This window comes from Erinaceus europaeus, chromosome 17 (assembly GCF_950295315.1).
Source record: "Erinaceus europaeus chromosome 17, mEriEur2.1, whole genome shotgun sequence".
In the NCBI taxonomy this organism is placed as follows: domain Eukaryota; kingdom Metazoa; phylum Chordata; class Mammalia; order Eulipotyphla; family Erinaceidae; genus Erinaceus; species Erinaceus europaeus.
This window is the reverse complement of record NC_080178.1, coordinates 702,387-715,417: the sequence shown is the minus strand read 5'-3', so window position 1 is coordinate 715,417 and position 13,031 is coordinate 702,387. Positions and strand designations below refer to the sequence as shown.

The window sequence follows — 13,031 nt, the reverse complement described above, 5'->3', positions numbered from 1 at the left end:
TCAAGGAGAAAGCCCACCGGTCCTGGGCGGGTCCCGGCTCTGGTCAGTGCTGGTGGCGATGCCCTCTGCACACCGCTGGGCTGGGTGGTGGGTGACAGCCTGGAGGGGCCCTCCCCGCTCCCAGAGCTGGAGCCCCTCCCGTCCCCACGAGTGTGGGGCACCACCAGCAGCCACGGAGACCCTCTTGGTCCTCCCTCCGTGAGATCCGCTGACCTCCGGTGGTCCAAACAGACCCGAGGTGCCAACATCCCCCACCCGCCAACCAGGGCCCTGGCGTGCGGTGCCAGTGCCAAGGGTGCCTGGTCTGGCACAGGGCAGCTCTGGCCCAGCACTGGGCTCTGCCACCTCCGATCTCTTGGCACAAAAGAGCGACTGCAAGCCGGGTCCCGCACACACGGCTGAGAGGAGGCCACAGGCCGCACAGGCGCTGCAGGGAGGAGCCTCGTCTACCACTGGCCGAAGCCCCCGGGGGCAGCAGCGTGACCTGGGGGGACCCTGCCTCTGAGGCCTGGGCCCCACCTGCCTCTCCTTCATGGATGTGTGACCCCCCCACCCTGAGCCAGCCCCCCACCCAACGTCACTTACTCTGGAGATGACTCTGGGGTCAGGTTGGACATTTCCTCAGGCGTGGGAACTGTTCACAGTGGGAAGAAGGCAGGGTGACTGCCTGACTCTTCCCTGCGACTCCCCTGCCCGCCCCCGGGGGCCTTCAGGGCCCCACCCAACCCAATCCCCAGACATCGGTCGGCGGCCGGCTGCCGCAGGAGCAGTCCCCAGTTCTGCTGCTCAAGCCGGAACTCAACAGCCCAGTCCAGGGCCTGAGGGACAGACCTCCACGGCCAGGGGCTGCTGGCCAGGGCTGCTGCCCACTTCTGCCTGGACCCCACGGCCTCCTGGGGTGGGGGGGCAGGCATAGGGCTTCAGGGAGAATTGATGGAGACCCCCTGATTTCTTTCCATTTGTTTTTAAACTTAAAAAAAATCTTTATTATTACTGGACAGAGACACAGAGAAATTGAGAGAGGAGGGGAAACAGAGAGGGAGAGAGACAGAGAGACGCCTGCAGCCCTGCTTCACCGCTCGGGAAGCTTCCCTCCTGCAGGTGGGGACCGGGGGCTTGAGCCTGGGTCCTGGCACACTGTGATGTGAGCGTTCAGCCAGGTGCGCCACCTGCCCCCCCATTTCTTTTTAATATATTTTATTTATTGGATATAGAGACCGAAATTGAGAGGGGAGAGAGAGAGAGAGACACTCGCAGCCCTGTGTCACCGCTCGTGACAATTCTCCCTGCAGGTGGGGACTAGGGGCTTGAACCCCGGTCCTTGTGCGCTGTAATGTGTGCATTCAAGTGGGCGCACCACCACCTGGTCCCGAGACCCTTGACTTCTGACCGCCTGTCTCTCGGTGTTGCTGTGATAACTGTGACTTACTGACACACGGTGAATTCAGTGTTTTCTCCATTACTGTGAAGCCCACAGACAGCAAGAGGGCCAAGCAGCAGCACACCCGGTCAAGTGCACAGAATGCAAGCTCAAAGAACCGCACAAGGACCCGGTTCGGGCCCCCGCCCCCCACCTGCAGTGAGGACACTTCACAGGCGGTGAAGCAGGGCTGCAGGCATCTGTCTTTCTCCCTTTCTGCTTATTCCTCCCTTCTCAATTTCCTGCTGTCCTATCAAATAAAAAAATGGAAAGAGGGGAGTCGGGTGGTAGCGCAGTGGGTTAAGCGCACGTGGCACAAAGCGCAAGGACCGGCGTAAGGATCCCGGTTCGAGCCCCCGGCTCCCCACCTGCAGGGGAGTCACTTCCCAGGCGGTGAAGCAGGTCTGCAGGTGTCTGTCTTTCTCTCCCCTGTCCCCATCTTCCCCTCCTCTCTCCATCTCTCTGTCCTAGCCAACAACGACGACACCAATAACAACAACAATAAAACAACAAGGGCAACAAAAGGGAATAAATAAAATAAATATTAAAAAAAGAGAAAAGTTTAAAAAAAATAGAAAAGAAAAAAGGGGCCGGGTGGTGGTTCGCCTGGTTGAGCGCACATGTTACAGTGCGAAAGGACCCGGGTTCAAGCCCTCAGTTCCCACCTGCAGGGGGAAGGCTTTGCCAGTGGTGAAGCAGGGCTGCAGGTGTCTATGAAATAAATAAAGATAATAAAAAAATTTTAATAAAATAAACTTTGTTAAGAAAGAATCCCACCACTGCACCAAAAAAATGAATGAAAGAAAGAGAGATAGGAAGAGAAACTGGCTACCGGGAGCGGTGGGTTGCCGGCACCAAGCCCCAGTGACTGGCCCAAAGGCAGGCTGACTCCGGCAGACTCTCCTGTTCTCCTCTGGCTACGAATCCTGCTCTTTGCCAGGACTCGGGTGGAATCTGAAGCAAAGGGGCAGTTTGGGCCAACAGCCCCAAAGGCAAAGGCCTCGAGCTGCATGGATGACACTTTGCCGCCCTCAGGGGCCATGGATGCTCGGTGAGGACAGACAAGCACCTGAGCTGTGGCCAGAGGTGACGTGGCAGAGCCCGGGGGTCTGACGTAACTGTGACCTGTGCCCCTGTATCGGGGCTCTGACGCCATGCCGACGTCCGACCGGGACCGCTCACCTAGCACAGCCCCCCGCGGCAGGCAGGGGTGTCCTGTCCTGCCTCCTGGCCTTTTTGTTTTTTCTTTTTTAATATTTACTTATTTATTTATTTATTCCCTTTTGCCACCCTTGGTGTTTTATTGAAGTTATTGTTGTGGCTATTGATGTTATTGTTGGATAGGACAGAAAGAAATGGAGAGAAAGACAGACACCTGCAGACCTGCTTCACCGCCTGGGAAGCGACCCCCCTGCAGGTGGGGAGCCGGGGGCTCGAACCGGGGTCCTTACGCCGGTCCCTGCGCTTTGTGCCGCCTGCGCTGAACCCGCTGCGCCACTGCCCGGCTCCCTATTTGTTTTTTCTTTGGTTTATTGGATAGAAACAGAGACACCAAGGTTGGGGGTTGAGAGGGAGAGATGAATGAATGAATGTGAAAATAAGAAAAGTCTACTTATATCTAAGACTGCAGAAGAACTTTAGTGGTTACATACAAGGGTGAGGGCAGGGACACTGACCTTAGGTGATGGGACTCGTGAGAGAGAAAAAAGGACATATAGGGAGTCGGGCGGTAGCACACTGAGTTAAGTGCAGGTGGCACAAAGCACAGGGACCGGCATAAGGATCCCGGTTCAAGCCCCCGGCTCCCCACCTGCAGGGGAGTCGCTTCCCGGGCGATGAAGCAGGTCTGCAGGTGTCTGTCTTTCTCTCCCCCTCTCTGTCTTCCCCTCCTCTCTCCACTTCTCTCTGTCCTATCCAACAATGCCAACAACAATAATAACTACAGCAATAAAACAACAAGGGCAACAAAAGGGAATAAATAAATATTTTAAAAAGGACATATAGTGATATTAACCACAATATTCTTCAGTGTTGATTATATTCTAGCAGCGATCTTTGTCACTTACATTTTTTATTATCTTTACTTTTTTATTGGATAGAGACAGCCAGAAATTGAGAGGGAAGGGGGAGATAGAGAGGGAGAGAGACAGGGAGACACCTGCAGCCCTGCTTCACTGCTTCTGAAGCTTTCTCTCTGCAGGTGGGGACCAGGGGTTTGAACCCAGGTCCTTGTGCATGGTGACATGTGCGCTCAGCCAGGGGCACCACCACCCAGCTCCTCTGGTTTTGCTTTTTTATTATTATTTCAAGAGTATCTTTTACTCATAGATTTTATGTTTCAAAAGTCACTTCTAAGGGGGCGGATGGCAGTGCCCCTGGCTGAGCGCACATGTCACCATGCACAAGGACCTGGGTTCAAACCCCTGGTCCCCACCTGCAGAGAGAAAGCTTCAGAAGCAGTGAAGCAGGGCTGTCGCTTCGCTTCCCCTTCCCTCTCGATTTCCCTCTGTCCTACTGAATTGAAGTTAAACGAGAACAGAGTTGAATGCAGCATCTTCCTCTGTAGAGACTGTGGGAACCTGGCTTGGTGCTGTAGTCGTGACATTGGGGACAGGCAAACGCCGATGTCGGCTTTCAGCTGCTGCCGCTTTGCTACTGAGGTGGCGTCACAGCACTACGGGGTCTAGGTGTGCAGCTTCCGGAAGTCATACCTGTCTGTGTCACACTAAGGCCCCCCCAAAGCCTGGTCCTGTCATTGGCCTTTAGTGAGCTCTGCCTCCAGCGTCACGGGGGACACCTGGACCAGGAGTGAGTGACCTCTTGTCAGCTTGGCGTGCCAGAAAGAGACAGAGAGACACCTGCAGCCCTGCTCCACCCTCGTGACGTTTCCCCTCTGCAGGTGGGGACGGGGCCTGAACTCAGGTCCCTGCGAACCGTAACGTGCGCTCGGCCAGGTGCGCCCCCACCTGGCACCCCCCTGCAGACCTCATTTCACCGCCAAGGGAACCACCCGCCTCTGCAAGGCCCCGCCCCAGCCACCTCCCAGCACCCGGCCTGGGCACCCACCTTGCAGTTTCCGGCGGTGGAAGCGGGGCGACCCCAGGAAGCTGTTCTTGATGGAGTTGAGCCGCGTCCTCCAGGGCACACCCCCCACGCTGGGGCTGGACGGCGGCGTGGGGTTGGGTGTGCCGGCGGGGCTGTCCTTTGGCGTGTGCACGGGTGTCCCCTTGGGGGTGGGGAGGGGACTGCCCCTTGGAGAGGGGTGGGGGGTCACCTGTATGGTGGGCACAGATTTGGGGCCAGGGTCAGCGCCAGCCAGTGGGGTGGGCGGGGGGCCCCCGGGGGGTCCAGGGGGTCCGGGGGGTCCGGGGGCCCGGGCCCGGGCGGCGGGGAGTGGGTGGGACTTGGCGGCCTGCAGAGGCTTGTTGGTCAGCTTGGCCTTGCTCGGCAAGGTCTGGGTCCTGGGGTGGGGCCACGGGGTGGAGAGGGCCGGCGGGACGAGTCTGAGCCGAGAGGCGTTCCCACCAGCTGTGGGCTCCACGGGGGCGGCCTGGGGGCCAGCCGTGCAGGGGGGCTCGGGAGGCAGGGGCGGGAGGACGAACTTTCTAATGGGCTGGGGTCCACCAGAGCCAAGCGCCACAGGCGCACATGCACACACACCGGATGGGGTGGGGGTTGGGGTCAGGACAGGGAGGGCAGAGGGTGCAGGCGGGATGGGGGCGTGGGGGGCAGGCGGGACGGGGGGGCAGGCGGGATGGGGGTGTGGGGGGCAGGCAGGATGGGGCAGGCCGCAGAAGAAAATGACAAGCAGAACAAAACGTGCAGTTAGCCACGGCAGCACCAGCTGGGAGCAACGGGCCCTCCCTCCAGGGCTGGGGGCTGGGGCACTCACCCGGGGGCTGCTGAGCGGGCTGGTGGACAGGCCGGAGGAGGCGCCACTGATGGACCTAGACCTGGGGAAGGCGGCGTGGTCAGCCCAGGGCTGCGGGCTCAGCTCCTCCCGGGGCCCCTGGGGAGGCCGGAGACGGGCCCCCGCGCACCAGCTGCACTGCAGAGCCCTGCGCCCCGCCCCCGTGGTCACCGCGGCCTCTCCACTCCCTGCCAGCAGTGTCGGGCTGGGGGGAGGCTCACGGAACCCAGCCCCATGCTGGGCCCACGCATCACACCCAGCTGCTGCCCAAGGGGGGAGGGCTCTCGGACCCAGGGCCGTGTGGTCCCAGGCTGCCCCTCGGTCCCAGTGCCTCACCCACAGCAAAGGGTCAGTAGCTGGCACTGGTCAGTGTCCGCCCAGCCTACAACTAAGCACACTAGGCGGGGCCTGGGCCATGACAGACACCGAGGGACGAGGCCTGTCCCCTGCATGCCGGCCACCAGCACACTGGGCACCTCCAGGCAGGCCATCTTCCTCCCCACACGCGCCCAGCCTCTGCCTTCCTAAGGAGGCAGACTGAGGACCGAGGCCTGACCATGTCTACAGTGGTCAGTTCACACATTCAGCCCCTGGGCCGTCTCCACACAGTGGCGCCACCCTGCCCGTATCAGCTCAGGCGGTGCCCACCCGCCCCGGCCCTCGGCCAGGATGTCACCCAGAGCAGGCTCGGCCCAAGGCTCGGACAGTGGGCCCCGCTGGTGACCCAGGAGCCACAGCCACGAGGACAGGTGCCAGGAGCATGGGACAGCAGAGGAGAAGGGGCGGAGGGCGGTGGCCGCGTCCAAGCCCGGTCACCAGGCGGCCGAGACTAACTACAGCTTGGGGGGGGGGGAGGTAAACAGGGCCAGGATGTGGGCGCAGGAGGCCGAGCCCCACCCAGCGCAGAGACAGGCCTGTGGTGGGCAGGGGCTAGGGGAGGCTGGGACTGGCTGGAGCAGCCGTGACCATCTGGAGAGTGGATTTGGGACATCAGCACCCACCAAAGGTGGGGGTGTTCCCGGGGCCTCCAGCCGCTGCAGCCATGTGGATGTCCCCCTGACCCTGCCATCCCTGGGGGAGGACAGAGCCTCCCAGCCCTGCCACCCAGCCCGGGGTGGGGGCGGGCGGGGTGGGCGGGTGTGTACCTGTCGTCTTTGCTGAATTGGGGGTGGGCTTCAGCGATATCCAGGCTTTTACTGAACAACGCTTTACTACAGCGGGAACAAAGCGAGAGAACACAGTTACCCACGGCGCCTCGGACCGCAAGAGACCTGTCAAGGCCTGGCCAGGCTGCGGGGAAAACGGCCCTCCCAGCACCCCACCTGCAGCTCCTTGGGGGGCAGGGGTGCAGGCTACAGGGAGGGAGGGAGGGGCTGGGCTGGCCGGAGATGAGGGCAGCAGCTGGGGCCGTGTGTCCCAAGCAGGGTGGGATTGCAGGCAGGGGCGGTGCGGAGGGGCTCACCCCTGCTCCCCACCCCGGCGAGGCCCGCAGGATCTGTGTCTCAGCAGCAGAACGTGCAGGCCAGGGTGCCAGGACCGGGCCAGGCTGGCTGGGTCTCCAGTTGGAAGCCAAGGAGGCCAAGTCCCCTCCCTGCTGATTCTCCAGATGTGACCCCCTTGTTCCCCCACTTTACCCTTGGGAGGCCCAGCCAACTGGGTCACGGAGGCAGCCCCAGAAGAGCCCCACCGGCAGGGGGACACTGGACCTCACCCCAAAAGCCCACAATGCATCAGACGCCCCCGGCACTTAAGGGACACAGAGCCCAGACCTGGGTGCACTGAAGCCCCATGGGGTACTGCCTCCTTCCTCAGGACGAAAGAATGGCCAGTAATCCCCCCCCCCCCCGCCAACTCTCCACAGGGGACCCAGACACAGACCCAAGCTAGTGGGGCCAGGCCTGGTGGATCTGACCCTCCCAGCCCAGTCCAGTCCTTGCCCACGGAGCAGAGCCCAGCCCAGCCGAGCTGCCCACGGAGCCGCCAGCACAGCCCTGCACCACTGGGCTCTACGAGGCTGCGTCTAGTCCTGTTCATCCCAGGCCAGCAAAGCAGTGCTGAGTCCAGCCTCAGCTAGTTTATGCAGCCCAGCCCAGCCCAGTGCAGCGCACACAGCCCAGTGCAGCGCACACAGCCCAGTGCACACAGCCCAGTGCAGCGCACACAGCCCAGTGCAGTGCCACCCAGCCCAGTGCACACAGCCCAGTGCAGTGCCACCCAGCCGAGGGCACACAGCCCAGTGCAGTGCCACCCAGCTGAGGGCACACAGCCCAGTCCAACGCAGTGCAGCCCAGCCCAGTGCACACAGTTCAGTGCAGTGTGACCCAGCCCAGCAGTGCACACAGTTCAGTCCAGTACAGCCCAGCCCAGCGCACACAGTCCAGTGCAGTGCCACCCAGCCCAGCACACACAGTCCAATCTAGCCCAGCCCAGTCCTGACCAAGCCAGCCCAGTGCCGTCCAGACCTGTCCAGACCAGTTCATACAGCTCAGCTCAGCCTCCCTGGCACAGCCTGTCTGGTGCATGTCTGTCCCTGTAGCTCAGCCCAGCCCCGCCCAGCCTAGTGGCCCTGCCCAGGGCAGCCCAAGGCATCCCCGCAGCCATCCTGGCTCAGGAGGCAACTCGATCAGCCAGCGAGTCCAGTCCAAGCCAGTCAGTCCAGTCCACTTGAGTTCAGCCCCGCAGTGCTGACCAGGTCAGTCTGGCCTGTCCAGCTGAGCTCAGTGTAGCCCTGCCGGTCCAGCCCATTCGGACTCCGTTGACCCAGTCCAGCTAATCCAGTCCAACCTAATTTAGCACAGTCCAGCCCCGCCAGTTCAGCACTTGCAACCATTACAGAACCCGCCCCCATGCCCGCAGAGCCCCGCCCGGGGAAGCCACGCCCCCACAGCCCGCCCCCGCGAAGACACACCCAGTGCGCCACACCCCAGCAGAGCCCCGCCCCGAGACTGCCTGGCCACGCCCCCAGAGCCCTGCCCCAGCAGAGCCCCGCCCAGAGCCTGCCTGGCCACGCCCCCACAGAGCCCTGCCCCAGCAGAGCCCCGCCCAGAGCCTTCTGGCCACGCCCCCACAGAGCCATGCCCCAGCGGAGCCCCGCCCAGAGCCTGCCTGGCCACGCCCCCACAGAGCCATGCCCCAGCAGAGCCCCGCCCAGAGCCTGCCTGGCCACGCCCCCACAGAGCCATGCCCCAGCAGAGCCCCGCCCAGAGCCTGTCTGGCCACGCCCCCACAGAGCCCTGCCCCAGCAGAGCCCCGCCCAGAGCCTGTCTGGCCACGCCCCCACAGAGCCATGCCCCAGCGGAGCCCCGCCCAGAGCCTGTCTGGCCACGCCCCCACAGAGCCATGCCCCAGCGGAGCCCCGCCCAGAGCCTGCCTGGCCACGCCCCCACAGAGCCATGCCCCAGCAGAGCCCCGCCCAGAGCCTGCCTGGCCACGCCCCCACAGAGCCCCACCCCGAGCCTGCCTGGCCACGCCCCCACAGAGCCATGCCCCAGCAGAGCCCCGCCCAGAGCCTGCCTGGCCACGCCCCCACAGAGCCCCACCCCGAGCCTGCCTGGCCACGCCCCACAGAGCCATGCCCCAGCAGAGCCCCGCCCAGAGCCTGTCTGGCCACGCCCACAGAACCACACCCCGACACACTGGACACGCCCAAGACTGACGAACCACGCCTCCAGAGCCATGTCCGAGGCCCGCCCCTGCCTGGCCACGCCCACAGAGCCCCGCCCTGTCTGGCCACGCCCCGCGGAGCCACGCCCCCGGCAGAGCGCGGGAGGCCAGGGCCCCATCACGCACCTCTGGCCATGCTGGGCCATCTCGATGGCGCGCCGCGCGGGTACCGGGGAGCCGCCGTCCGTCACGCTCAGCACCTCCATGGACTTGCGCTCCGGCCGCCTCTTCCCGTGCCGGTTCAGCATGGGGGAGTCCACTCGCTTCCGGGGAGGGTCTGCGCAAGACCGGGGTCAGGGGGAGTGGGAGCTCGGGGGTGCGGGGCGGGGCCGGGCTCCCCTACCTATCTCATTCCGGGGAGGCAGGTCCTCGTCCTCGTGGCTGGGGTACCGCTCCTTCCGGTCCAGCAGCAGGAAGTAGATCATCTTCTCTTGGTTCTCCCTGGGGAAAAGGGCGAGTCCCGGGGGCGCTGCAGCAGCCCATCCCCTGCCCGCAAGCACCCGAGGGCAGCAGGCCCTGCACCCACACCCAGGACAGAAACCACTGCACCCACACCCAGGACAGCAGCCCCTGCACCCACACCCAGGGCAGCAGGCCCTGCACCCACACCCAGGACAGCAGGCCCTGCACCCACACCCAGGACAGCAGGCCCTGCACCCACACCCAGGACAGCAGGCCCTGCACCCACACCCAGGGCAGCAGCCCCTGCACCCACACCCAGGACAGAAACCACTGCACCCACACCCAGGGCAGCAGCCCCTGCACCCACACCCAGGGCAGCAGGCCCTGCACCCACACCCAGGGCAGCAGGCCCAGCACCCACACCCAGGGCAGCAGCCCCTGCACCCACACCCAGGGCAGCAGCCCCTGCACCCACACCCAGGACAGCAGGCCCTGCACCCACACCCAGGACAGCAGGCCCTGCACCCACACCCAGGACAGCAGGCCCTGCACCCACACCCAGGACAGCAGGCCCTGCACCCACGCCCAGGACGCCCCACGCACTCCTCTGACTGTAGCCCCTGCACCCACGCCCAGGACGCCCCACGCACTCCTCTGACAGCAGGTCCTGTAACAGCTTGTTACGGTCTCGGAAACAGCCAAGGGAGTGCATGCTGTCCAGGACGTCGGGGTCCAGGTCCTCCAGGCTGGGCAGCGAGCGCAACTGCACCTTGCGTGGGACGGGCTGCTCGGGCTCGGGCTCGTTCTTGCCCCCGCTGCGGACAATGGCGCGGTCAGCCGGGCCCGCCGCCCTGCTCCCCATGGGGCCTGTCTGCAGGCGGGGCGGTGTCACCCCTCTGGGCCGCAGGACAGGGCGGCCAGGCGTTGGTGGGAGGGTGGGTACTCACATGTACCAAGTGTGTTTCTGAATGTGCTCTAGCTGGAGAACAAGAGAGACATCAGTTAGTGCCAGCCTGTGGCGAGGCGAGTCAGCGTGGAGATGGGAGCCTGGGGGACAGGCGTGCAGGTGGGGCGTGGGGGGTGTGGGGCACACGCAAGAGGATGGAATCGGGGACTAAAGCAGGTGAGGGCTACACTCCTGTGGCCTCCAGCTGGCCTGGTCCCGCTCGCCCTCGCCAGGAGAAAGGGGTCCAGAGGAGGTCGGGTCGGGGGCTGCAGGGCACAGCTGGTGTAAAACTCAATGGGGGGCTGGGGACGGGCCGGACCCTCTCCCAAGCTGACAGGTGTACGCCCAGGCCTTCCAGGACCGCCCCCCACGCCCTGGGGACCTAGCAGCCAAGACAGCCTGGTCCCAGGGGGCATTCCTTCTGACCGTGGGCCCCACCCACCATGAGACACACCAGGCTACAGACAGCCCACCCACCCTGGGGACACACGGACACACATGCGCACACACGTGCACATGGTCACATCTGCTCTCTGCACGTGCACATGGTTGCCTGAACACACACAGGGCCCTGCTCAGCCTTCCCTGGTCAGCAGAGGGTGCTGGAGGGCTGGGCCTGCAGGGCACTGAGGGGGTTTGGGGCTGGGGCGGGCCTGGGGGCTAGGGAATGAAGGAGACTGAGAGGTTTAGGGCTGGGGGCTCTGGGGACTAGAGCCTGGGGGCCCTAGGGACTGGGGGTCCTGGGGGCTGGAGCTTGGGGGCCCTGGCGGTCCTGAAGGCTCAGGATGCAAGGACTGTGGGCTGGAGCAGGGAGCCCTGGGGACTGGAGCCGGGGATCCTGGGGACTGGGGGTCCTGGAGCGTGGGGACTGGGGGTCCTGGAGCGTGGGGACTGGGGGTCCTGGGGACTGGGGGTCCTGGGGACTGGGGGTCCTGGGGACTGGGGGTCCTGGGGACTGGGAGTCCTGGGGACTGGGGACTGGGAGTCCTGGGTCCTGGGGACTGGGAGTCCTGGGGACTGGGGGTCCTGGGGACTGGGAGTCCTGGGGACTGGGGACTGGGGGTCCTGGGGACTGGGGGTCCTGGGGACTGGGAGTCCTGGGTCCTGGGGACTGGGGGTCCTGGGGACTGGGGGTCCTGGAGCATGGGGACTGGGGGTCCTGGGGACTGGGGGTCCTGGGGACTGGGGGGTCCTGGGGACTGGGGGTCCTGGAGCATGGGGACTGGGGGTCCTGGAGCATGGGGACTGGGGGTCCTGGGGGTCCTGGGGACTGGGGGTCCTGGAGCATGGGGATTGGGGGTCCTGGGGACTGGGGGTCCTGGAGCCTGGGGGTCCTGGGGACTGGGGGTCCTGGAGCCTGGAGGTCCTGGGGACTGGGGGTCCTGAGGTCTCAGGATGCAGGGGCTGGGCGCTGGAGCCCCGGGGGCTTGGGAGCTGGCGGCAGGGGCTCTGGGCCTGGTCTCAGGTCTGAGGCACCCACCGTGAGGCGCCTGGTGGCGTCCACTTCGATCATGCCACGCAGCAGGCTCTGGCAGTCGGGCGGGATGAAGTGCGGCATGTGGAACACGCCCCGCTTCACCTTCTCCAGCAGCTGCCGCAGGTTGTCATCGTCGAAGGGCAGCGCCCCCTGGCGGCGGGAGCGGTCAGCGTGGGGCGGGCGGGGCGGCCAGCGGGGGGTGGTCAGCGGGGGCGGTCAGCGCGGGGGCGGCCAGCGGGGGGTGGTCAGCGGGGGGGGGGGGGCGGTCAGCGAGGGGGCGGTCAGCGGGGGCGGTCAGCGAGGGGGCGGTCAGCGGGGGGGGGGTGGTCAGCGGGGGGTGGTCAGCGGGGGGCGGTCAGCGCGGGGGCGGCCAGCGGGGGGGTGGTCAGCGGGGGCGGTCAGCGGGGGGTGGTCAGCGGGGGGGGGGCGGTCAGCGGGTGGGCGGTCAGTGGGGGGCGGTCAAGAGGGGGCCCCTGGGGGGACGGTGGGGAGGGGCAAGGGGACTCGGGCCCAAGTTGGGGCAGGGGGCCGCGGGGCGTCAGCAGGGCGGGGCGCTCACCACCAGCAAGGCGAACAGGATGACCCCGCAGCTCCACACGTCCGCCTTGCGGCCGTCGTACTTCTCCCCCTGGACAGGACAGGACAGGCCAGGACAGGCGTCGGGGGGCGTCCGGAGGGAGGGGGGGGCTGGGTGGATGCGGGGCTGGGGGCGTACTCACCCGGATGACCTCGGGACAGGCGTAGTGGGGGGAGCTGTGGAGGGAAATGAGATAGGGGCCTTCAGCCCGGCCCTCGCACCCGGGCCCAGAGCCCAGAGCCCACTCTGTCCACACTCAGCACCCAGGGCCGGGGTCCCAGACCCTCACCCCTCCTCTGTGCCCAGGCCCTCACCCCTCCTCTGTGCCACAGACCCACACCCCTCCTCTGTGCCCCAGGGCCTCACCCCTCCTCTGTGCCCCAGACCCACACCCCTCCTCTGTGCCCCAGACCCTCACCCCGCCTCTGTGCCCCAGACCCTCACCCATCCTCTGTGCCCAGGCCCTCACCCCTCCTCTGTGCCCCAGGCCCTCACCCCTCCTCTGTGCCTCAGGCCCTCACCCCTCCTCTGTGCCCCAGGGCCTCACCCCTCCTCTGTGCCCCAGACCCACACCCCTCCTCTGTGCCCCAGACCCTCACCCCTCCTCTGTGCCCCAGACCCTCACCCCTCCTCTGT

General features: G+C 65.3%; 1 protein-coding gene across 10 annotated transcripts in view; it reads right to left on the bottom strand.

The window, feature by feature from the left end:
* BRSK2 (BR serine/threonine kinase 2) overlaps positions 1-13,031 on the bottom strand; it is a 42,976-nt gene that overhangs the window by 5,012 nt on the left and 24,933 nt on the right. For 6 of the 10 annotated variants that reach the window (XR_009545696.1, XR_009545697.1, XM_060177258.1 and 3 more), the window contains 11 exons: positions 12,538-12,571; positions 12,378-12,446; positions 11,822-11,968; positions 10,343-10,374; positions 10,046-10,210; positions 9,337-9,434; positions 9,120-9,270; positions 6,476-6,541; positions 5,313-5,373; positions 4,487-4,694; positions 586-634 (listed from right to left, as the gene is read on the bottom strand). Coding sequence is in view for 7 of the 10 variants with exons in the window: in XM_060177258.1 (XP_060033241.1) it covers positions 586-634; positions 4,487-4,694; positions 5,313-5,373; positions 6,476-6,541; positions 9,120-9,270; positions 9,337-9,434; positions 10,046-10,210; positions 10,343-10,374; positions 11,822-11,968; positions 12,378-12,446; positions 12,538-12,571 (1,080 nt within the window). In the remaining 3 variants the exon portion in view is untranslated. The remainder of the gene's footprint in view (positions 1-585; positions 635-4,486; positions 4,695-5,312; positions 5,374-6,475; positions 6,542-9,119; positions 9,271-9,336; positions 9,435-10,045; positions 10,211-10,342; positions 10,375-11,821; positions 11,969-12,377; positions 12,447-12,537; positions 12,572-13,031) is intronic. The other 4 variants (XR_009545698.1, XM_060177260.1, XM_060177261.1 and 1 more) reach the window with 1 other exon arrangement.